At 37.5% G+C, this 26,421-nt stretch overlaps 1 protein-coding gene and 1 long non-coding RNA gene across 3 annotated transcripts in view; both read left to right on the top strand.

Moving 5' to 3' along the window:
* Window positions 1-14,087, top strand: part of LOC107671843 (uncharacterized) — a 21,837-nt gene extending 7,750 nt beyond the window's left edge. Inside the window, exons 2-3 of the long non-coding RNA XR_001632256.1 lie at window positions 9,016-9,021; window positions 14,077-14,087. This is a non-coding gene — a long non-coding RNA (uncharacterized LOC107671843). The remainder of the gene's footprint in view (window positions 1-9,015; window positions 9,022-14,076) is intronic.
* Window positions 14,088-14,822: 735 nt separating this feature from the next.
* On the top strand, window positions 14,823-20,783 carry LOC107671891 (nuclear receptor subfamily 4 group A member 1-like). 2 transcript variants are annotated; one of them, XM_016464897.1, is made up of 7 exons: window positions 14,823-14,987; window positions 16,888-17,660; window positions 17,808-17,937; window positions 18,073-18,236; window positions 18,344-18,546; window positions 18,635-18,813; window positions 18,897-20,782. In XM_016464897.1, exons 2-7 carry the CDS (start codon window positions 16,890-16,892, stop codon window positions 19,151-19,153), a joined length of 1,704 nt encoding a protein of 567 aa, XP_016320383.1. In that variant the 5' UTR covers window positions 14,823-14,987; window positions 16,888-16,889; the 3' UTR covers window positions 19,154-20,782. The 2 variants fall into 2 exon arrangements, with proteins under 2 accessions (XP_016320383.1, XP_016320382.1); XM_016464896.1 differs by lacking the exon at window positions 14,823-14,987 and having other exon boundaries at window positions 18,897-20,783.
* Window positions 20,784-26,421: the final 5,638 nt, after the last annotated feature.

The following is a 26,421-nucleotide window of genomic DNA, read 5'->3' as shown; positions in this document are numbered from 1 at the left end:
TATATATATTATATATATTATATATACAGATTTTCAAACACCATTTCAGTAACCACGAAAATTTGAAATGACAAATAAAAACTTTACACTTATATATATATATATATATATATATATATACAGATTTTCAAACACCATTTCAGTAACCACGAAAATTTGAAATGACAAATAACTCGCAAAAACTTTACAACTGAAATTAAATACTATAGAAAGGCCTCAAAAGTCATTACATACTGGTAGACTTTGCACATGAGCAGGGTTTATTTTGGTGACTGTTGTGTCCTGTCTATTTTTTCTCTCAGAGAGACCAAAGATGCACATCGCCCCATTGAGATCAGAGAGAAGACACTATGTGCACGTCTGTTTGTGCAAAATGAATGGTAGTGTCTCTACTTACTTATTAAAAGAAATAAGCAAATGCATTAGTTGTAAAAGCTTTCCATCTCAACACTAAAAGCAAAAGTGTGTGCCAAAACTAAGGTACACTGTAAAACTTAAGAAAGGATACTTAAATAATATGGCCTTGCCTTGCACAAATGGATATTAGAACTGTACACTGAGAGATTTTTATGCTTTGTTGTTACTACTACCGTTGTCCAAAAAACACTGGAGCACAAGTGGAACACATTGTCCAGCCAGGTCTCAATAACTGAATGTTGCTGTTGTTGTGTTTGTGTGTGTGTTTGAACAGCTTGGCTCTGCAGGTCCATTCTGTAACACTGGTGAGCATGTTTATCAGGAGGTGGGGATATTGATTCATCAGGGTTTTTCAAGAGACCCAGCCATCCTCGCGTTCCAAGACCGAGAGGAAGAGAGCATGGAACTTGGAGATACTGTACGTCGTTCCTGTCATGTTTCCCAGTGTAAATTCCAGATGAAGTAGGTCATCCTGACCAGCTGCCTCTAATCACACTGCTCTCTCTCTCTCTCTGACTGAACTCTCACTGTCAGCCAATTTTAATGGACAGATGCTTCAATCAGTCAATCAGTAACATATGAGAAATCAGAAATTTATATACGAAAAACTTCAAATGTTTGTTGACTGCTTTTTGAATGTTTGTGTTCAGGGATCAGTTTTTTTATCAGCAGTTGACAAGCAGTTGAAGACTTGCCCCAACTTTATTATTTAGAAAGTTTCAGCATTGTGGACTACAGCGGGTGTGCAGTAGACTAGCATAAAAGCTTCTTTGGCCTAATCAATAAATGACAGAGAAGCAAGATTTTGAAGCTTTATGCTAAAATTGTTGCTAGTTTTATTCAGCATGGACACATTCAAATGTGACAGTAAAGACATTTATAATATTGCAAAATATTTCTAATTCAAATAGTTGCTGTTCTTTTAAACCTTTTATTCACCAGAGAATCCTGAAAAAACACAATATATGTTTTCAGCATTTATAATAGTAAGAAATGTTACCACCAAATCAGCATATTAGAATGATTTCTGAAGGATCATGTGACACTGAAGACTGGAGAAACAGCTGCTGAAAATTCAGGTTTGCGCTCACAGGATTAAATTACATTTTAAAATATATTAAAATAGATATTAGTTATTATAAATTTGACAAATGTTTCCCAACATTACTGTTTTTACTGTATTTTGATCAAATAAATGCAGCCTGTATGAGTATATGACTTATTTTTAAAAAACATACTAGTCATACATTATTAATAAGAGAGGAATAATATGCATAAGTGACTTCTGAGTCAGCATATATATGTATCGATATATATATGTATGTATATATATGTATGTATGTATGTATATGTATGTATGTATGTATATATATATATATATATATATATATATATATATAAATTGAAAGAGCATAAGGTCATATAAGGTAAAAAAGATGTTTACTAATATCAGAAATGACTAGACTAGACAACATCAAATACGATCCCTTGTAATTGACAGTGAAAATCTAAAAATCCCCGTTCCTGCCATTGGTGATGTATTAAGTGAAGTGACAATGTTATTAGTCAAAGTGTGAGATGTGAAAAACATGAAAGACGATGGTGAATTGAAAATGTAATAATGACGACAGCGAAAGAGGCAGATGGACGGATGTGAGTGGCAGCCATCGCACTGGAACCACGTAGGCGTTAGGTTCTCTGGAGCGAGAAGGAAGTTCTGTGGTTTCTGATTGGCTGCCGCATGTTTTTCCGTTTGCATGAAGATCTCCATGATCTCTGCAGCCACAGCCAGTCTGATTTAGACATGGAGTGGTTTGTCACCGCTGCATTGGTTAGTTACATCAGAATGAGCAGGACATGATGTTTCATTTCAAGACACCTGAAGTCTTGATGTCTGGGGGAGTGTTTCTGAGTGCATATAAGGCTAAAACATTTCGGCATTCAGAAGTCTCTTATGAAAGGCAAAGAGGTTAAATAAGTTCCCCATCCCTCCCTCATTTCTTCTTCCACTATTAAAATCATCTTGACGACAGGAACCCTGAGTGAATCAAGGAAACTCTGAGACTGTATTACTGTTGTGCTGTCTATGAGCTGTACCTTGGAACAGCAACATGAGAGTGTTGGACGATGCAAGAAAAAAAGGAATTAAAAAGGCTGCTTGAATCTACATGAATGAGTCATAGATGGCATTGGTCCTGGCTTTGGAGTGGAATCAGACGCAATGGTGAAGGTGTTGGCTGAGGCAGCCTCCTTCTTAGCACTTGCCGCCTCTCCTTGTCCTGGCTGAGCTCTTAGCTTGAGCCTCAGCGCAGCTTCCTGACTGTTTTCCTGTTCAGCTCTGGGAATGCAAACAAGTGCACCCCCACTCTTTACTGCCTCCCCTCATTTGGAAGTCCATAGTGACACCCAGTGTCCTATATATATAAAGCCTCCTCTATCATATTTGATACACAAATAAGAATTATCAGCGTAATCAAAACTTTGGTGAAAATCCAGCTGTACACATTTATACTTTGTATAGGCCTACTTATGAATATGCTGTGGCATATTTTTGCTCAGTTTGGACCTCTGAATGAAACTGATGTTTTTTTCCCCCTGAAGTATGAGCTCCATATTTTCCCATATCATATTATGTGAGCTATAAAAGACTGTTTTAAATATGATACTTTACCAAAACACATACGCATGCATTTTTTCCATGCATTTTGTCTAAAATTTCAATAAACTGTTCTCTATTAAAACATTCAATTTTATTTAATATTTTAGGCTTTACAAGGTTAAACTAAGTGTGAAGTAGTATCTCATGTCAAATTTAAATATAAAGAAAATGTGAATGATGTAAGTAGCCTCCACATTGGTAGAGTGTTGTTGTGGTTGGTTACCACGTCATTGCTATGCACTTAATAAGGTGTTGTGAGTCATTTTTAGTGCATTGGTATTCGCTAGGTTGTTCTAGGTGGTTTCTTCAGTCAAAAAAGGCCTCAAAAGTGTCAGAATGATATCCTGGCCCATATAAATGACTCATGCCCCTTAAGTACAAGACTCTTTTTATTTTATTTGTTTTTCTTTTGTCCTTGAGGCAGACATCATAAGGCTGATCACTTTGTAAAGTAAGAGTACGTTCGTGTTAGAAATTTTGAAAACTAATAAGAAAAAACACGGGTAATGTAGTGCAAAGAACCTGAAAAAGGTGCATGATACACCAGTATTAATGTGGGCATGAAACAGAAATTATAATGGTCTATTCTTCCCTATTGTGACATATATGTCAAATGGCTTCTCGGAAGTGAACAAATGTACAGCAGTACTTGATTTTGTCCATCGAGAATTGATTGAATTTTTGCTGTTTACTAATTGCTGGGATCTCAAGTGAGTGGCAGGTTGATGGAGGGGAGAGATGTTGTTGCAAGGGAGACTAGTTACAGATTTTGATGGCACAGTAATAAAAAAAGATTACACTTTATTTTAAGTTGTCCTTGTTACAGTGAAATTATACATTTAAGTACTGAGTAATTAATTCATTAACTGCATGTACTTACTATATGGTCAGGGTTATAGGACAAGGGTTTGGGTTACTTGCATGTATTATGCATAATTTATTGTTATTTTAATAGTAAGTACATGTAATGTGTAACAAGGACACCTTAAAATAAAGCATTAGCGTAAAAAAACTAGGTGCACTGATAAATCTTTTATAATAAGCACTGTAGTATTCCATGAAAACATAAGAAATGTCATTTTTGATTTAATATTGACTTTAAGATGTAGAGATACTTGTTTTACTTGGTTTTATAGTCGGAAGTCATTGTTTTGTCACTGAGACACCACTCAAGTCATATGGCAAAGTGAGAGATCAGAATGAAATCTCAAACAGTAGACAAGCATTACACACGTTTGAGAGAGTGGGTAGTTCACCAGCCCAGAGAATGTGAGTGTGGGCACAATCAAAAGAGGTCTTTCTGAGGCCATAGGCACAGAGGGACAATGCTGTTTATGTGAGAGACGGAAAACAGGCACAGCGGGAATCAAGTCTTGGACTGAAATCACACAGAAAAGGCCAAGTATTATTAAAATGTTAAATTTAAAGATCTCTTTAAATTTGTGACGTATTTGGGAAATGCAATCTGGCACACAGGCCTTCTCTTCAACAATGAGCAATTTTGTTGAGAGGCTTTGCTAATTTCCACATTTCAACAGGGGAAACTGTTGATCATAGGCCAGCAATCATTTATGAATGTATTGTGTCTAAGAGTAACGTAAAGCATGTTGCATGTTAGACTGGCCTATAAGGAACTTTAAAAGAAGTAAACAAAGATACAACGAGGATATAAAGTCATGGATATGATACAACAGAATCAGTAGGGCCTACAAGACATATTTTAACATGAACAAAGTGGATTGTGGAGGGAATTTCAAACGCATGATCAGATACTGCCCTCTAGTGCAGTGAATCTCAACCTTTTGGTGTACCGGACCCCAGTCTAATTCAGAACCATCCTCAAGGACTCCCAGAGCAAAATTGACTCATCTATGTATCATTTGTGTCTTTGTGAGGACCAAATGCAGTCAAGTATAATTTAAGTTAGTTGACTTGTCCAGTATTTGGCCATATCATCAGCTATATTGGATTTTTCTTTCATGGGAACGTCATGTCAAAATATACAAAATTTATACAAAAATTCATACTTTATACAGACCCCCTGGTCTTACGTCAAGGACCACTAGGGGTCCACGGACCCCTGGTTGAGAAACACTGCTCTAGTGGATCAAATCAATCATCCAGTTACACAATTTCAAAGCGGCTGACAGATCTAGCTCATTATTTTTGTGTTCCACTGAAAAAAAGGAATTCATACAAGTGTACAGCGAGATTAGCATTAGTAATTGATAGAATTTTCATTTCTGAGTGAACTTTAACTTTAAAGGATGGTTTCTTGCTAATAAACATGAATGTAAATAGGCAGGAAGAAAAGTGAAGTCTTTGACGTGTGATTTCAGAAACTGTAGGCATATGATTCAAAACATATGGAATGGATATGGAGAGTTCCTCGTAACTAAAATTCTTCTCTGTATTTGCTGTTTGTGTATGCATTCACGCTGTGAAATCATGTGACGGTATGCTGAATATGGCTCTGTTTATAGTGTTTGTACAGTTTCCAGCTCCTATCTTTCCACTCAGATGCATCCAGAAATGCTGCTAGGGGGGTATTAGCACCAGTAGCTGAGTAACTTGAGGACTGGTTCGTCTCCCACTGCTTCACACAGCCGAGACACCTGACCCTCTGCTGTCCCGAGCAGAAATTCAACACAGCGAAATAAACCCGTGTTTATGGCAAATTTAGCCAGTTGTACACTACCTTACTAAGAGCCAAGCTCTTGACTGTTAGCACTATCCCAACGAAGTATACAAATCTATTTTAAGTATATAAATGGATAATTAATTAACATAGGCGTAATATAGAGAACGTGCACTCATATTTTTGTTTACCAAGGCTAAATTTATTTGATTAAGAATACTGTAAAAACAGTCATATTATGAATTATTATTGGAATTTAAAATCCAGTCTTTAGTGTCACTTGATCCTTCAGAAATCATTCTAATATGCTGATTTGCTGCTCAAGAAATATTTCTTATCATTAACAATGTTGAAAACAGTTGTGCTGCTTAACATTTTAATGGAAACTGTGATTTTGTTGTTGTTGTTAGGATTCTCTGATTAATAGATTTATTTTCAATGTGAAAAAATGTTAACATGTCTTTGCTGAATGAAAGTATTAGTTTCTTTCAAAAAAAATTAAATAAAGAAATAAATGAACTTACTGATACCAGATTTAAAATGGTAGCGTGTGCCCGACAGTTTTATCAGCCTAGGCTAACACATTTGGCCGTAGAAGTTATTTGTCTATTTCTGCGTAGTTTGGTTTCAGCCAGTAGGTTTTTCTAGGTGCTAGGGTTTCGTCAAGGGCACAACAGGGGGTCTAATATGGTTATGAATTCACACCAACGCTGCTAACCCATGTGCTAAATGTCCACACGAATCAAGTGTCAAAGGCTTTGGAAAGACATCCTTCTCATCTGAGAGCTGTGTGAGTGAGTATTGAGTTTGTGCATCTATGAGCTGTGCTTTACTTGATGACAGACCAAATGTCACAGCACTACAATACATCGCTGATGATCCAAACAATGTCTTTTAATTAACCGATTGCATTTAAGTCACCAGCAGAGGGCGTATGAGATTTACAATGGCTCTATTATGAGTCCTATAAAAGTTGCTAATGGCGCTTTTCCACTGCGTGGTACGACTCGGCTCAGTACGGAAGTGGTACTAAAAAAAGTACCAGGTACCAGGTACTGTACCCAGTGGAAAACCCCCCAAAAGTGAACCATACTGAGCCGTACCGTGCCGTACCATGCAGTGGAAAAGCGCCATAAATGTGAACTATTAAGTAATGTCCTAAAAAGTACAAAATAACCTTGTTTATGTAAAACCTTCCAATAGATATAACCGGTTCTTGGAAACTGATGTTTCTAGATGCAAACCTGGATATTTCATTATGACTTTTATCAAATGTTTTCACTTTTATAAAACATTATTTTTCTTCTGAATGTGAGCTATCACAAACTTGGGAATGCTTTAAAGGAACGTTCTACTCTGCCACCTTCCCCCTACCCAAACATCTCCGCGTTTCTTATGTCATCTTTGTACCTCATGGGCAATGATAGTGTCTTCAGGCAAAACAGGAATTCACAGTAGGATTCACAGCGGACTACACAGCTGAGACTCAGTATCTTGTGGTCCCCTAACGAACTCACTGCTGTAATTTATGTAGTCTATATTTAAATATGGCCTCCTATCTATTTACTGGTGCGCCAGGAGTGGAACTGGATAAGGTGAATGGTGACTTAAGCCTGCTGGAGGAATACCTGAACTCTAGGAAGCACTGCACTAGAGGCTCTGGGATTCCAACACAATTATGCTGGTCCAGTTCATAATGCATTTTTGAAGAATATCCTGAATACTTGTGTATAGAATGGAAGTTAATTAAAAGGATAGTTCACCCAGAAATGAAAACTCTGTCATTAATTACTCACCCTCATGTTGTTTCAAACCTGTATGACCTTCATTTATCTTCGGTACACAGATTAAGATATTTCTGATGAAATCCAAGAGCTTTCTGACCCTGCATAGACAGCAATGCAACTGACACGTTCAAGGCCCAGAAAGGTAACTCTCGTGGTACTCTCCTGTAGTGCGGCAGAGACTGATACAGAAAAAAAAAATTGTTGAATAAAGTCATTATTTTTGTTTTCTTTGTGCACAACAATATATTTTTGTAGCTTCATAACATTACGGTTGAACCACTGATGTCACATGGACTATTTTAACAATGTCCTTACTGCCTTATAGGCCTTGAACATTTCAGTTGTGTTGAGGTCTATGCAGGGTCAGAAAGCTCTCGGATTTCAAATATATCTTAATTTGTGTTCTGAAGATGAACGGAGGTCTTACAGGTTTGGAACAACATGAGGGTGAGTAATTAAAAACAGAATTTAAATTTGTGGGTGAACTAACCCTTTAAGACTAGAGAGCTGACAAACACAAAAAAGCAAAAGTGGTCCAGATGGCCTGTGTGTTATAAATTACTTTTAAAGACATGGTAAATTTCAAAAGTCAAAAAGGAACAAACCAAATTTCTAGTTGTTACTTTGTAATCGTCCCCTTCAGTGGGCTGTTAAATGTTGCCGATAGATCTTTGAGTGAGTTGAACACAAGAACCAGATTAGAAATATCCAGACCAATTTTGATCAAATGAGTCATGAAAAAAAATAATTCATTACGAATTGGGCATTATCATTTCTCTCATGAATACGCTAATCAGAGCTAGTGCAGATGTCAAGACTTGTGTGAATAAAGACTTACTGTTGTTGTTCATAAAAATGTAGACTTGGATTGACAATGTCAAATGGGCTACTTTTATATGGTGAACTTTGCTTTTTTTGGAGCTTGACAATCCCCAGTCCTCATTCTCGATAGAGAAAATTAATTCAGGGTTAACATATTTTTGTAGGCCAAAAACCCATAAACGAGTTAGCATTTTAGCACTTCTGTTTCCATCGTCCTGAAGTCAGTTGGATTTGTTTAAATTACTGAAATAAGGTCTGTGGTTAACACAAGATATTTTCATGTTTTATTTGACAATACAAATAATACATCAGTAATACCCTCTTGTGATTTCTTTACAGCTTTTACTTGTCTCCAAAAAGGTGGTTGCTAACAAGTGGCTAAGCGGGACAACAGATGTTATGGGGGACATTAAACATAATCATGCTAAACAGGTAAATTCAACTCACTAGTCCACTTTCACAGCCTCGTTGTGTTTATAATCATGCTCTTGAGAATTATTCTAATTTAAACTTTAAGCAAAAATGCTTTTAAATAAAGATTGGAATAGTTGTCGGAGGCTTAATGGTGATGACATTTGAAGTCATGTGACAGTGGCATTGTTCAGTTATAGCTTTTGGTCACATGGCCTTTTTTCTGCAATAATCCAAAAGCCAATGAAAAAATCCTGTTGGGTTTGTGTTGAGAAAACCAGGGTGATGTTAACTTCCAGGTTGGCCTATAAAATATGCATCATTGCAGCACTCTATATTGAGAAGCATGTCCAGTTATTCAGGTTATGTCAGAATGTTTGGGTGAACTGTCCCTTTAAAAGCATCACATGTCCTCATTAAAAAGTTGAAATTAAACTACAGTGATCAAGTTGGTGGTTTACATTTGATAGCTTCAGCTCGAAGGCACAAGGCAGCTGTCTGGCTTCGGCCTAAGCCTTTTGGGACTTGTGCTGGCGGTCAATATCCTCTCAAGGTCAAGTTCAAGATCCAGCCAAAGTCAAGGGACCTTATCTTGGCACATTTGCATATCATTACATAATCAGTGTGCTAAGCTACAGTTAAATCAAGATGGCAAACTGGCTATTTAGAAGGATGATATGCACTTGATCTGATTCAAAAGCCAGGCTGCGTTCAAGGCTCTCTACTAGGCATGCTGCAGTGTGGAGAGCCACATGATGCAGTTACTGACATACAGACAGGGGGAGCTAACTCTTGAAAGTGAACAGCTGTATGTAAATCACTTTGGTTTAACAACAGGTGCCTGACTCTGAACCCAGCAACCGGGTATGTACGGCATACGTGCTATATGGTAAAATGACCAGTGCATGATGTTCCATAGTGCATAACGAAATGGTATGTGCACATCCAAAAACACTTTAGAGCTGGTGCATGATCAAAAGATCAAAGGGCTTCAAAAAAAGAATGAAAGGACAGCACACTGCCACAATGCTCTCAAACTCTATTTTAATAGTAAACAAACAACATTTCAACCCTTTATGCCTTCATCAGGTAGTACATAATGTCCCATAATATATGTGATTTGAGAGCAATAGTGAAAACGAGCCTAGGGCCTTCTGTCTCTCTGTTAGACACAAGTAAAAAATAATAAAAGAAACCCCAGTAAAATCAATAATATTGTAAATTATTAATACAATTTAAAAATAGTTGTTTTCCATTTAGATATATTAAAAGTTTAATTGATTCTTGTAATGGAAATGCTGAATTTTGAGCAGCCATTACTCCAGTCAGAGTCACATGATTCTTTAGAAATAATTCTATTATGCTAATTTGCTCAAGAAATATTTCAGATTATCAGTGTTAAAAAATACTTTTGTGTCACTATGTGAATCACTATGTGTTGTGCTGCTTAATATTCTTGTGGAAACCATAATACATTTTTTTAGTTAATAAGAACATAATTTATTTTAAATAGATTTTTTTTGTAACAGTGTAAAAGTCTTTATGTGATATATTTTGTGTGATTATATCTTTATATATATATAATTTCCAGCTAATGCAAATGCGCATTCTGTTGAAAGGACCAAGCAATGCCTCTGCTGAATAGGTGATTTTAAGTTTTTTTTAATTTTTTTTATTTTTACTGAGTGAAACTTGAAAGACACAACATTTGAAGCATCCAACAGAATGACGACATTTCATTGTTTAAAATCTTTTTACAACAGAGAAAAAATATGTACAGTGTATAGAAAAATAAGTTCAAAATAAAAATTATTTAAAAAAACGTTCACATATTTTGTCCATTAAAAAAGGATTTAAACCGAAAGAAATTAATACTACTTTTGATAAATACGCAGCATGGCAGCATTAACAAATGTGCACACCCCATATAATGAAAAGGTTTGGGTTTTTCCTCTAATGCTAACAGTTGAATAAACTCTAGTATATAATCTCTTTAGACAAACATTTTCAGTAGTATGGAAGAGCTCAGCTTTAAACGTGGAACTCATGTAGGATCCTCCTGTAGAGTCTGATGCAGAAGAGCTTGACTGGCTCACAAAGGCCAAACTTGAACCCCACTGAACACCTTTGGGATGAATCGAAACGCAGATAGCAAGCCAGATCCATTACCCATCATCAGCGCCTGACTTCACTGATGTCCTTCTGTCTCAATGTGTGCAAATCCCCACAGCAGCATTCCAACAACTATAATGGAAAGTCTTGCCAGAACAGTGAAAGTGGTTAGGCAGGACCAATCCCCTAATAATGCCCATGTTTTGAAATGAAATGTTAGACAAGTACAGCACCCAAAATGTCCACTTGCATTACCACTTTTTTCACCTAGAAAAAGCTGTTTAATTTGACATAAGACAGGTCAAGGTGACTAGCATTTCACATGACAAAGAGTGTGTTTTTCGAAATTATTGGTTATTTCGTGTCGTGTGGGGTTCTGAGATAGCCTACGTTTTTTTTCTTACTCATTTGAAATGTGTATTTTTTGTCTTTATCTTTTTTTTTCTCGTAACACCTGTTCCGATCTGATCGCTTTCTGCGTGTCAGCACACTGTTTTTCTCATGGTCTTGTGACCACTTCCTTGTCGTCTTTTTCCTATCCCGCCCCTTGTGACAAGTTCAGCTCAACCTATATGCCAACAGCTCAGCAGCTGTAAGATAATTGAACTGGAACCGTCCCTCGGTGCTCGTTTGCCTTATCATCAGTCCCTAAAAGGTTTATTTTAAAAGTAATTAAGCTCGTGATCCGGCTTATGGCACGAAGTAAATGGACGCCGTAATGGAAAACTGTCGCGTCTTTAGCAACAGGCGCTTCTGCTGTATTCGGCTGGGCTTCCCCATATGGCAGCGCGCGCGGGAGGGATTCCTGCAACGTCATTGACGAAGCTTCCTCTTTTTGGTCTCTGTGACTGAGACAAGACACAGCCTTTCTTTTCTCCGACCGCACGGTCAAAAGAGGAAGAGCGAATCTACACAGATCGATGGCGCGGCTCCCGCTCCTGTCCGCGCATCACAGGCGGAAGAACGAAGGAGATTCCGCGCTGCCTTGAGAAATAACAGGCTCGTGAGCAAAAGTTTTTGAACAGGAAAAAGATGCCAACTCGTGATAACGGCGGAAAGAGGAGGTAAAGCCACTTTTGGGTACACAGACTGCGAGATGGAAATTGGCAAAAACACGGAGAATGTCAGGAAATACCGATAAAAGACTTCAACTCGATAAAGCGTGTTTAAACTGCAACCTGCCAAGAATGTGCAATAAATACGTCATTTAACCACGAAATAAAAGGAAAGAAATACAAAAATAAAATTTGATTTGATAAATTATAATTTATGCATGACTGTAATGTGATGTACTTAAATTACAAAAAAAGTGAATCGTGATTATTTGTTGCATTGCCTTTATGATTTAAAATAAAAACATGTACTAGGCTAATAATTATTTTTCAAATAGGCTTCATTTTATTTATGCATATTTATAGGGGTTTTATTTATTTTGGAGTGAAATGAGAAGTGTACAAGATATTTAGTCTTCAAAAAGAATAAAAATGACAGTTCATTGTATGGGTCAAAATGATCGATTTTTATTTTATGCCAAAAATCATTAGGATATTAAGTAAAGATCATGTTCCATAAAGATATTTTGTAAATTTCCTACTGTAAATATCAAAACTTAATTTTTGATTAGTAATATGCATTGCTACGAACTTAATTTGAACCAATTTAAAGGCGATTTTCTCAATATTGTTATTATTATTTATTTATTTTTTGCACCCTCAGATTCCAGATTTTCAAATAGTTGTATCTTGGCCAAATATTGTCCTATCCTAACGAACCATACATCAATGGAAAGCAATTTTATTTTTCCAAAATTGACCCTTATGACTGGTTTCGTGGTCCAGGGTCACATATTATCTCAGGTCAAGCACAGGCCATCTCCAAAGAGTCAGCACCCAGTTCCTGCCACCATGCTGGCCTACTCTGAATTATTTTGAAGACCTGATGTCCTTGTTTTTAAATACCTAAACTGGATACTGTGTCAGTGGCCTGCATTTCATGTTACTTGGCTGCCAGCACTTGAATCAACCTATTCAGCAAGACTGGGTCACTCGTTCAATGTGTTTTACTGAAAGGTTATACTTGCCGATGTGGCAGAGGAAACTGTCTGTCGCAGGTATGAAAGTACTATGTAAGAAACAACTGATATGGACTGCTTCTATCATCATGTAGTAGCCTACTCAAGACATGCTCCTTAAAATAGCAGCACAAGCACCTCAACTTCAGAAATTCATGGCTGGCAGTTGATTTATTGTACCTAAAAGGTAGCCAACTAGAGTACAATTGTTTACTAGTATGAACATTTACACCTACTACATGCAGAGACAGGGGGCCTCATTTATAAAATGTTGTGCAGAAACCATTCAAAAATTGATCTTACGAGCATCTCTCAAAAATGTGTACGGGTGATTCATAAAATGAACGTACGTACAGAAAACACACGTAAGCATCTCTTTCAGATGTGAAATCTATGAATCGCAAATGATCTTGAACTTGTGCGCAAATGGATGGTTTCAGCTCTCTGCCTTGTAAACGACTCCTAATTAATGTCATTAACGTAAAATATCACCAGTCATCATCCAAACTCTTTCATTTAGAACAGCGAGCTGCAAGAACAGCTTACATTTTCAAAAACCTGCAGTAGGCCTACTCGAACAAGAAAAAGTGCGCACGTCTGCTCTGACCCTTACGTGACGCTAAGCACGTTTCCACGTCAAAGCCAGTTTTCACAAATATGAGCATTGGCATGGATTTAAGCGTACGCACACTGTAAGATCAAATCTGAGCGTACACACGCTTTATAAATGAGGCCCAGGATGTTTTTACATTTGTCAGGAGTTACTAATGGTCAGAATATCAACCTAAGATAATGGACATCAATAAAGCTTTTTTCTTTAAATATCTTTCATCATGTGAATTATTTCTGCAAGTTAAAGTGAAATGGTGGTACGACATGCATAAGGTCAGATTGTTGACCATATCGATAAACAAGTCTGTAGAAATGGTAGACAGGGCCTTAACCACCATAGACTCTTCAATTATTCAGAATAGTTGTATTTTTCAATATTTCCTTATTTCCAATTTTTAATATTTCACTACATACTTTTTATTTGTGATAAACAGAGTGCAATTTTAATATGTGCTTTGAAAAATAGGTTCATCAAAATGTATTTATTTGTTTTAAATCTTACTGTTTGAAGTACTAACTGCATAAAATAGTATTTGTTGACTTGAAGTTATGCTTGATTTTCATTCCCAGTTAAAAGGAAAAGCATGAGAATCACCGCATGGCACAAGAGACGTATCATTTACTGGCACTGTCAATCCCTCGCACACCCTGTATTGTAGTACTCAGACAGCGCTGACTTCCGTTTTAATTTTTTCTTCGAAGACTTTCATGTTTTGACACGTTCAGGCTGTGCAGGTGTAGCCCTTCCCTCACCTCGTGGGCTCTTTGTGGTTTTCTTTAGGAGGAAACTGTCTCATGTGGTATAGCAATAATAACTGAGAATTGAAGGGAAATAAAAAAAAAATAATAAATAAAATCAAAACATATAATGTATTTACCCTATGTAATATATTTTTAAAACAATTTTCTAACAAAATAAATTATGTATATAGGCTACCTAAAATTAGCTAAAAATACTTTTTTATTTAATTTTATCAACTAAATTAATCTTGTTTAAAATGTTTTTTTAAAAGCTGTGTGTTTCTTTTTACTCTTTCTGATGCTCGTCTTTGCTTATTTGCTAGTTATTTGTGTCTTCTTCTCACTATTTTTAACTAAATTCAACCAGTTGCACAGCAGTACGCTGCTATAATTAGAACAATAAACGTGCGGATTGTTTGCGTCAATGGAATCCCGTCTGTGCGTCATGTCTTTTGACTGCGAGCGCTCTGATTGGTCCGCAGCCGGAAAGATTTGCCGAGGATCTCCGCCCCTGCATGGCCATATTTGCCAGTGGAACGCCTCGAGAGGATGCACCTTTGACGTAACGGCACAATAAAGTAGTCGCTATATATCTGCTCGCTCTCAGAAATTTGAGAAAACCGTCTTGTCGTGGCAGGGGACGTTTATACATGGTTATCCATCACTTGGAATACAGACCCTCCGGATAATAGGTCCCTCACCACAACACATTTTCAGGTACGTAAATATTTTTGCTTTTAAAATGTGGAAGTCAGTAAACACTTTTCTTTCTGTTTTATGCTTCTTTTAAATAGCACACGAACAGCAGATGAGTTCGCAGTTATTCAAAGTAGGTGTGCGTGTTTATAAATGGAAACCGTTTTCATTTTGAGATATTGCTAATTTGATGTATTTTGTGCTCTTTAGTAATATTCTGTATTCTTTACTACGTGAAGCGCGCGAGTTATTCAGAAACAAACTAGATTGAGTTGAATGCACAGAATGAGTTGGCTTCTGGAATTTAAAATGTAAAAAGACTTGAATGTCAGACGATAAGAAATTTTAGAATAGACTGAGAGGGTGTGTGTATGTTACAGCTTCTGCACGCGCACGGTCTCGCTGCAACAGGTGCTCGCGCGACAGCCAACTACTTATCTGCATACGCTCTCCTTTTAAACCTGACTTTACTTAGGCTATTTTTATGATACATGAATATATTAAACGGTTCATATAGGTAAAAGACAAATAATGATTTAAAACGAGAAAGGAAAAATGTAATTTTAAACAAGTTCTAAGAAACGATATCATCGTATCCACATAAAAAAAACGTTAATTTACTACACATTTTGATTTACTCTAGAAATGTCAAGTGGTGTAGCCTTTAGTGTACACACACAAACGATGTGAAAAAATAATAACAGTGATGACCTTGACACTCAGGGTCTGAAGGAGGTTCTGTCTGCTTATTTGTTTACTTTTATTATTATTATTTTGTAAACAAAATGACTTGGCTTCCTGCATGTTGGTTATCCCACACTGACTGTTTTTTTTCAAGAAATGTCAAGTGGTGTAGCCTTTAGTGTACACACACAAACGATGTGAAAAAATAATAACAGTGATGACCTTGACACTCAGGGTCTGAAGGAGGTTCTGTCTGCTTATTTGTTTACTTTTATTATTATTATTATTATTTTGTAAACAAAATGACTTGGCTTCCTGCATGTTGGTTATCCCACACTGACTGTTTTTTTTTCACAATATGAATACTATTCTAAAACAAAATTGCTTTAGTGATTATTTTCAAACAAATAATTATAAAATATTATGCTAAACTACTTATGCCCAGCATTTCTTTTTTAAATGAAGCTTTTTTAACAATTGTTAGACAGTTACACCACCTAGACATTTTTGACTTTAAGAAACATATCTAATGCTAATGCACTGACTTGTGTATTAGTCAACATATTGAGACAATGAAATGTTTAGGGGTCAAATGATCATCAGGTGCCATGTTCTAATGGGTGCAAGGTCATGAATGTCTGTCAAACTGCTGAGCCATAATTATCTTATGCATTTACCAAGCTCATTAAAGTACTTTCTGCAGAATTACTCTTTTAAAACAAGTTGATAGTGGCACTTTTTCCAAATATTTCCATTGCCGGTCTAAAGATTGAATCCACGTGGTTAGAATGTAGTATGAATGAATGTAAGCACTTTTTCACTGCCTGCAGTTTTTTTTTCTTTTCTTAATTTATCTTTACCTTATGGAACACTATGTCTGAGTTTGCAGGGGAAATTTGAGTCTATCTTAAAAAAGTTCCATATACATACACCGCCCACTCACACTCACAAACATAAACACCCTCTCAGTGAGGCAACCCACGTGTCGTGTTCGTCTGACGTCCTTAATGTGGTAACACAATAAGCATGGCTGCCCTTTCCAGCCAGACGGCTCTCTAAGTTTTCTCAGAAATCTCAAAAGGCACTTCAGAGAACTGTGTCTATACAGACTCGTTGGTCGTCGAGTAAGTCTATCTAGGTATAGGTCAGGATGCATTATTCAACTCTTGAAAAGTTTGACGTTTCAGCAGCAATATCTACGGTATTGAAAAGTAGATGTTGTGGTTCTGTTCTACAGAAATGACCTGTGTTCAAAGTCAACATGGAGTCCAGACCTATGAGAGCTCCCTCTTCAGCTCAGAGTTTTTGAATCCTGACTTCACCTCCAGGTTGGCCATGGATGTGACTGACCAGCGGGACCAGCTCTCCGCACCCTCCCTACCCAGCATCACCTCTCTGGTCGGAGGCTACGTTGGGGAGTTTGATACCTACTCATGCCAGATCGCCACAGGTGCTGCTTCTTCCTGTCCGGGCGGCACCTCCAGGCAGGACTCGTTCAAGCTGGACGACCTCCAGGTATATGGCTGTTACCCAGGCACATTCGCTTTTAGCTACCTAGACGAGACGTTGTCCTCTCCAGGTGGGTCAAACTGCTTTGGAAGTCCAGCATCTGTGCCCTCACCCTCTACCCCGGGATTTCAGCCCATGTCTGCCTGGGACAGCACCTTTGGTCCCTGCTCCCCCGATGAGGGCTGCTGGGGTTCAGAGAAGCCTCTGAACCAGGCCGCCACTTTCTTCACGTTTGGACACGACGAACTTTCTCCTTTGGGACAGCTGCAGCCACAACTCCCAGATCAGGATCCCTTCTCCCAGTCCCAGCAACACGGTTCTCCACTCCCCTTCAGCCTGGAGCAGGGCAGTCGGGATGGCTCAGGACTGATGGACGGACACCTGTCTCCTAAAGTAAGGAGCCCCACAGGAAACGAAGGGCGCTGTGCAGTGTGTGGAGACAACGCTTCCTGTCAGCATTACGGGGTGCGCACTTGTGAAGGATGCAAAGGCTTTTTCAAGGTGAGAGAGCGTGAGCGTACTGTACTTGTCTTGCTGATAAATTATTATACGTTTGAATCATGTCATGTTATGTCAACTCGCCTCAGAATTTTGGATTTGGGAAATCAGGCTTATTTCACTGACTAGGTTTCCTTTTTGATTTTGTAGCGCACAGTACAGAAAAACGCCAAGTATGTTTGCCTCGCCAACAAAGATTGCCCAGTGGACAAAAGGCGGCGAAACAGGTGCCAGTTCTGCCGCTTCCAAAAGTGCCTAGCTGTGGGGATGGTGAAAGAAGGTGAGACTTACAAATATTATATTAATAAATAAAAAAAGAACATAATACCAATTAATTCAAAATACTAAAGAATTTAAAATACCCACATACCCTCAAAGCAGTTTTAATAAATGTACCTATTGTGACTCTGTGTAGTTGTGAGAACAGACAGCCTGAAAGGTAGAAGAGGTCGTCTGCCATCCAAGCCAAAAGTTGCTCAGGACTCACTGTCGGTGTCTTCGCCTGTAAACATCATCGCCTCTCTCGTCACTGCCCATACTGACTCAAACCCTGCCAGTGGAAATCTGGACTATTCAAAGGTGAGGACAGACCACACTTCACGACAATCTATCAGCAAAATTTTAAGCTATAGTGCTGTTTTAATAGTATTGTCAATTAATATATTGTATTTTTGGTAATTGTTTAGTATCAGGAATCGGTATCCGGATTGTCTGAGAAGGAGGATGCCAACGACATACAGCAGTTTTATGACCTGCTAACAGGGTCAATGGATGTGATCAGGAAGTGGGCTGGAAACATCCCTGGATTCAGTGCCTTCTGTAAGGAGGACCAAGACCTTCTTCTGGAGTCAGCATTTGTTGAGCTTTTCATACTTAGGCTAGCTTACAGGTACATGTCAGTTCATATGACACTGAATTTAGCATTATAGAAGTACTATTTGGGGTAACTAAGCATCTATTTATCTCTTTACATTTAGGTCAAACCCTGAGACAGACAAACTTATTTTCTGCAATGGTGTGGTTCTGCACCGGACGCAGTGCGTACGAAGTTTTGGCGACTGGATTGACTCCATTATGGAGTTTTCTCAGAGTTTACACCGCTTGAACTTGGACGTATCGTCTTTCTCCTGTCTTGCCTCACTGGTCATAATCACAGGTACATGACTTTGTTCTACACAGACTACAGAAATGTAATGTTTTATCCCAAACAGATCTCTAACCTTCACTTGTGACCAACAGATCGACACGGTTTGAAAGAACCCAAACGGATCGAAGACCTCCAAAACCACCTGATCACGTGTCTCAGAGATCACATCTCCACAAGTACCCCTGAGGCCACCCGGCCCAACTACCTGTCCCGACTCCTGGGCAAACTTCCAGAGCTGAGAACACTGTGCACCCAGGGCCTCCAGCGAATCTTCTATCTTAAACTGGAAGACTTGGTCCCACCTCCACCCATTGTGGATAAAATCTTCATGGACACGTTGCCATTCTGAAGAGGCTTTATAAATGGACAACTGGAGTGACTTAAACAGATAAAAGAGATGGATATGAGATGTTTGAGATGGAGCTCTTAAGGGTTTGACTAGTCAAAGGACTTTATTGCTTACTGTTCTCTGCTTTCTTGGAATGGAATCAGAGAACGATTACATTCTACTTACGCCTGCGTTTGGAGATCACATAGTCTTCAACATTGAACTCACTAAGAGACATATAACGAGAATTATTCATTTGGTTGAACGTGTTGGTAACTCTAAACAGACATGGAGTTTCAAATCTTAGTATACTTTAGCTGAAATGGTGGCTTCAGTCAGTAGCATGTCAGGTCAGTGTTGCAAAACAAGAAGCTCAAATGCTCTACATGTGACTTCTAGATGAAAGAAGTCCCATCAGTATTACAGCTATGTTCAGATGGCATATTCCACATAGACAGCATCCAATAATCCAGTAAAACATCTTCCAACTTCATGTTAGAAATGCCATGGACCAAAACAGGGAGTACAAACAGCATTTACTTGGATGCTTAAATTATCATACAAAGCCTTAAATACGCTGAAGTGCCAGAGAACTGTCTCCCTTAAACATGCTCCAAAACATGCTTACACTGAAAACAGAGATTTACTGTGTTTGAGTACAGGACTGATTTGAGTGCATTGGAGGACTGTGGTACACTTGTCTAATGTTTCAGATCCAGTGACACTAGAAACTTTAGTGTATTTTAAGAGTCAGTAGTTTATATAAAAGATTGAAAAGTCACGGGAGATCCAGTGCAGCTACTGTACATGTACCATGTACAGCCTCTTACATGCAAATACTTTAAGTATTATTACAGACGCCTGACTTAGTTTAGTGTACCAGTCAAACCTTAGAGTAATTATATTTGTATGTATGTATTTTAAAGATGTATAGGTATGACTAGAGCTTCTGCAGACTGTAACTTTTCTCATGACAAAATCAAGATCGGGCATTCTGAAATTGTTATTTTTTACATAAAATGAGAGGTATTGCTTATCTTTCATTGATTTTGTGCAGCTCTCTAAATAAATTTGGAACAGAAACAATCTTGGGTGCTATGAAACATTTCTTTACATCATTTAGTTTATCGATAAAGAGGATATAGCAAGATCTGCATGGCTTTTCTTTCATTTAAAAAAAAATGTGGTTAAAGGGTGGTTTCTGTCATCATTTGCTCACCATTCCAAACCTGTTTTTCTTTCTTCTTTGAAACATAAAAAAAGTGTTTAGCACTTCTAGCTTGTATCCTGTGGGCCTCATTTATAAAATGTTGCATAACATTCTACATGCGTACATGTGATTCTGAGAAATGAAAATTTGCACAAAAAATGTGCATATGACTCTCATCCAGGTGAGTCATCTATAAATCACAAATGATCTTGAAACTGTGTGCAGCTGAATGGTGTCAGATCTCTGCCCTGTAAATGCCTCCTAATTAATGTCATCTGCATAGAAACAAGCACCAGTCAATGTCCAAATCCTTTACTTGAGAACGCCAAGCGGCATGAATTGCTTTAGATTATCAAATACCTGCAGTACTCAACTCTGCCACAAGGAAACCATGTACGCCCATTTAGAATCTGATCTGGCGCGAAGCAAGAGATTATAAAGAGTTTTTAGAAATCTGAACGTTGGCGTGGAATGGACTTTAGCACACTCTTAAATTAAATCTGTGCATATGCATGTTTTATAAATGAGGCGTCTGCTGAAGCCATATAAATAATTTTTTTCTGTGACAAACTGGTTAATATATGTTGTGTTAACTCCTGTGACAGTATTGAGTCAGTGAATCCAATTTATCAACAAATCATCCAGACCTGTTTTGTGAACTAGATTACAATATCTAATTCAAGAGTAATTTATGAATCACACATGCTAATGAACATGCCAAAGAAAGCTAGAATAAAAATAGAACACAGTCTTAAAATAGAACACAGTCATAAAGATAACGTTTATGACAATTTCATGGTTCTTTTTATTTTTTGTCATTGTGGAGCTTGACAACTCCAGCCTTCATTCACTTTCATTATACTGCAAAGAGTGGGCAAAAATGAACCTTAAGTAAAAAAAAATAAAAAAAAAGAGGAAAGTACACATTTAGAATGACGTGGAAGAGGAAGAGATTCTGCCCTATCCATTTATCGTATAGCTCAAGTATTGATTTGTTTCTTTACTATATAGATTTTCAACATTGCTTTCATAGAGTAATCATGATGTCATCTGGTTACTGCACTGCGATGAGCTTTCCCTTTCTTGAAGGAAGTTGTGGTTTTGAACATTCTCCATATGGACAGTCAGCTGGCTAATCTGTGTCATGCGAATGATTCAGATCTGAACTTGATGTCACATCAGTTTGACGTGGTTCTTGAACTATATTTAGATCTCTTTCTTTTTTATCAGGACATTTTCAATCAGATTATCACATACGTCATTATATTGCTTTATGAGGCTATACAATAGCAGTGAAATTACCACTGCTCATATTTAGACTAAGGGATTTCAACATACCCCTGACTATGAGGTGGGGTAAAAGTGTGTCAATTATACAATTAGTTAAATTATATGAAAGAAATTGGTTTTATTGGTGAATAAACGTGGTTATTATTTAAAACACGTTCAGTTTGTTAGTACTACAGAAATAGCCTAGAAAATAGTACAGTAAAAAAGCACTATGAACATCTCAGCAACCATACATTAATAGATCTTATCTTTACAAATGCTCCGCATAAATATTCTTCAGCTTCTGTATTCGCAAACGATATCAGTGACCACTGTGTTGTGGCAGTAGCCAGAGATACAAAGCTACCAAAGCAGAAGCCGAGAATTATAACTAGGCGTTTTATGAAATATTTTAATGAGCAATCTTTTTTATATGATCTTGCTCAAATTGATTGGGATAAAATTACTTTAATTCCAGATGTGGATTGTGCTTGGGACTATTTTTATAATAGTTTTATGCCAATTATTAATAAGCACGCACCTTTGAGAAAACATAGAGTTAAACACCGGGACAATCCTTGGTTTTCAACTGCCCTACATGATCTTATCCAAGAGCGTGATGCAGCATGGGCTAAGGCCAGTTAAATTCTGACTGGCTAATTTTAATCTCAGTGAGTCTCTTCCTGGTTAAATAAATAAATGAAATGAAATGAAATACAGCAACTCCCTGTAAACCCTCATTGCTGTAATGATGAAAACGAACAGACTACTAGTCAATTTGCAGTTTGTCTAAAGGTATCGGTAGCTCATTGGAGTGTGTGTAAATCATCTCATCAGATTTCATTCAGCTAAATTCATCACAACATTGTAGGACATTGTAGGTACAGAAGCTTCATCACCTGACTGCGTCCCATTCTAAAATACAGGGTTTATGAGTCACAGGTACCCCTGCAGACCCATCTTGCTACTATCATGATACCTCGCACCAGACTACCTTGGAACACAGAGAGCCTTTTTTCCTTAAGGGGGATTTCTAAATAATTTTGTGCGGTAGCTTCAAAACCCTGAGTCTGCTGGCTGTCAGTCACGCTACACACCACAAGGCCTGCAGGGTGTCACATATCCTCCTCCCCTGAAGAGAACACCAAATTCTATGGCCTAATTTTGGGCCACTGTAATTTGCTCTGACACCTCCTGTGCCTGCCAAGGTATGCGACCGATGGTACCACCAAGGAAAGTACAACTGAGCAGACAGAGTAAGTGCCAGGGACTGCGTGTGACGCCTTCCTCCAGAGCTCCAGACCAGCAGATGCATTTTGGGGTTTAAATTGAAAAGGATCCTCAACATCAGTGACCCTGGGCAGAAATGTTATGTAATATCCCAGGCCATTCTAAATGTAACTATATAATACATAATACCTGGGCGGTGGCAATGAAATTGGCCCGAAAGTGGCTTACAGTTTGCCTCATGAAGTGAGTCATTATAGAAAAGGGATATCCCAAGAAACAATGAGTTTTCTGAGAGCGGGCCAGTGCAGCACCTTATATTTTGTATTCATTTGCATAGTTTGTCGTTAAAACTCTCTTCTTCGCTGAATTTCATGTCTGTTAATAAACAGCTTACTTAGAGTATTCATGTTTATATTTTAGTAAATAATTTGCACAGCTCTTGTGGGCACCTTGCACAGACAGTGAGAAGAAAGAGGAAACCCTGTGGTAAATACATTTAGCTCATCATTGTGTCCTGTAACTCAATCTGCTCCCTTGTCAATTTGACAATGACAGATGAGAGGGGAAGAGCCACATTTTCCTGGCTTATGTGTATTATGAACTGAGTTCATTCAAAATCAAGACCTATAAACTGCAGACAGATAGATAGACAGATAGACAGATAGATAGATAGATAGACAGATAGATAGATAGATAGATAGATAGATAGATATATAGATAGACAAACAGACAGGGTAAGGTAAGGTATGGTGTTCTAGATTATTGCTAGGGCGTTGCTAGGCTGTTTTTGATGGTTGCTACGTGGTTGCTAGAGATAAATTTTAACTGTTATAACTTGTCTGGTAAGCCTATAGGAACATCTGAAGGACATGGCAGCACTCTAATAAAAAATACCAGAGCTCATCCACAAGACGTAATTGGATAAAGTCATTATCACTCCGATTACAGCAGTTATGTGGGCAAGGCCAGGGACAACATACAAAAATATCCACAGTTTCCATGTTCGGATTACTCTGGTAAAGACAGCTTTTCGGTGCAAAATCAAAACAAGGTGTCGAAAAGCACATTGCCATGGTGACAATTACACAAGACTGGTCCACCTCCAAAAAATAAAGTTATTATATAAGCCTCCACCAGCCTCCTGTACTGGTCACCAACAGTCTTCAGAACATGAGAATGCTGGGATATATAAAACAAGACCGACAGGGAGGCTCAAGTTTCGATGAGGAGCTGCAAGTTTTGGATAAGAGCCCAGAGGTTGTTCTCAGTTCTTCCACACTCCAAGAACAAGGAGGCACAAAATGAACACATGCAGGACCCTCATAACCAGATACTAACCATGTAACAGGTGTGTATATATAAAGTAATCGACAGCCTTTCAATTTTTGAGCCTCACTGCTTTGGTGCAAGTAAATTCTGACAAATCATCCAAAGACACTGCATGCAAACATCTTCTCAAATCCTTCTTCTGGATTTAGCCTTAAACATGCATTAGCAACTTTGTATTATTTGTAATATAATTCTGTCAGCCTGCAGTCTTGCTCACTCTGTGACAGACAGCAGGGCTATTTTTATAAACTGTGAGCCCATGTAGATTCAGTGAAAGAGTTGACAAAGTGTTGTTGACGGCTTGTCATGCTCTAAACAGGTGCAGCGGCATATGATCGATAGTGAGCGGAGCATAAAGCGGAGGGAACATTTACTGTACACACTGAACTCATGACTCAATCCGAACATGCTAAACCAATCCAGATTGGGCATCATGTGGTCTATCATGCAGTGTGAAAATGTGTCATGTTTCATCTATGATAATATGGCCTTAGTTGTAAATTAGGGGTGTTGAGAGGGCGAGGGACAGAGACTGAATGCTAATACTGGAGGAAGATAGGAGAGATGGATAATAGATAAAGATAGATGGATGTTGTATGACTCAAGAATCTTTAGTTATTTCCATCCAGCACTTGTTTCAATTCAACACTCAATCGTTCCATTTGAATGAATGCTTGGACGGATAATAAAAGAAATCACAGAACAGCTCCCGGACATTAGCCTTCCCACTCAACAGAGAAAGCCTTATCCCCGGGAATAATCACACAAATTCTTGATTCCTAACACCACATTTTAGCTCTGTTACAAGTCTACACTCAGTTAATTCTTCTGCCTGAAACTTGAGAAAATTCTAAGGAAAAGCATCAAATGGTTCTGCAAAATGTTGTAATGTGATCTCAAATTGGAGACCAAATTAGCATATCAAATCTGCCAAAAAAAAAAAATATTTTTTTAACCAAATAAATTTCATGCATTAACAAAAAAAATGCCATAAGTGTGACAAAAAATCCCCCTACATGTGACATTAAATAATAATTAGCATATCAAATCTGCCAAAAAAAAAAAATATTTTTTTAACCAAATAAATTTCATGCATTAACAAAAAAATGCCATAAGTGTGACAAAAAATCCCCCTACATGTGACATTAAATAATAATTTTTTTTTTTTATTTGTACTGTTTATTTTTATTTCCTGATTTTGATAATAATAATAATTATTATTATTATTACAATAACAAAGAGTAACAAGTAATGAGAAATAATTACACAGCACAAATGTAATGAAATTAAAAACTAGTTTCAAAAATAAACATTAATAAATAATCATCTAAAATAATAAGAATAATAAACTGAACTTGGACAATTGTGTCAATGTAATCTGACATTAAAAACATTATGGAAATTGAGAATAAATTATTTTTAGTGTACATTTTAAGGTAAATTGAATTCCTAGTATTGGTAATGGCAAAAGTAATGGTGCCTATGGATGACAAAAATAAATGGATACAACAAGACTCAGCACAAATAATAATACAAATAAAGTAATTAATTAATTAATAATCTGCATTATTAAGAAAAATAAGTATATTAAACCGAGCTTGGACAAGCATGTGTTGATGTATTCTGATATCAAGAAATTCACAAAAGTTATTTTTAACTATATTGAGCTCCTGTATCTTATTAAAGAAAATTGCATTCCTTAGGATATGACACCTTAAATGCAAAACAAAAATAAATGGAAATATTAACGCTCAGCTAGACACGTAGGGACCCCCTCTTAGAACGGCATGACCCACGGGGAATGCTTCAATATGTGCATTGAGGCCTGTTCACCCAGCAACTGCACTGCATTACAACACAGCGGTTAGAAAACCAGCTTTACCACGAGACACAGTGAGTACAGACAGGAATGTCACACATTTCAACTGATATATAGTAAAATTTCTCTGTTTGTATTAACATGCGGCATTTCACACAATTCACATGTTTTGTCAACTACAATAGGCAGGATCCTACTATGAAACTGGCTGAGCAGGTTTATTCTTTTACAGAATGAATGCAAATGAATAAGTAAAACAACTATGCCAACCGTTCTGCTGTAAATAAAGTAGAATCTGACAGTAACAGTGTTTCCACTTTTTTTAAATTAGAAATAAATAATTTGCTTTCTCCTTCCAACTTTTTCCATTTATGCATGCAATTTTAGATTTGATATGTTACACAAACATGAAAGCACATTCTAACCTGCTAA

The sequence above is a fragment of the Sinocyclocheilus anshuiensis genome, unplaced genomic scaffold (genome assembly GCF_001515605.1).
Source record: "Sinocyclocheilus anshuiensis isolate Anshui unplaced genomic scaffold, SAMN03320099.WGS_v1.1 scaffold1089, whole genome shotgun sequence".
Classification (NCBI taxonomy): Eukaryota; Metazoa; Chordata; class Actinopteri; order Cypriniformes; family Cyprinidae; genus Sinocyclocheilus; species Sinocyclocheilus anshuiensis.
Note: the sequence above shows the minus strand (reverse complement) of the source record. Positions and strands in the feature narration are given on the sequence as shown.

Coding starts and splice junctions, on each gene's coding strand:
- LOC107671891 (XM_016464896.1), top strand. CDS start 16,890: ATGACCTGTGTTCAAAGTCAACATGGAGTCCAGACCTATGAGAGCTCC. Junction 17,661..17,807: donor GATGCAAAGGCTTTTTCAAG/GTGAGAGAGCGT, acceptor TTGATTTTGTAG/CGCACAGTACAGAAAAACGC. Junction 18,547..18,634: donor ATACTTAGGCTAGCTTACAG/GTACATGTCAGT, acceptor CTTTACATTTAG/GTCAAACCCTGAGACAGACA.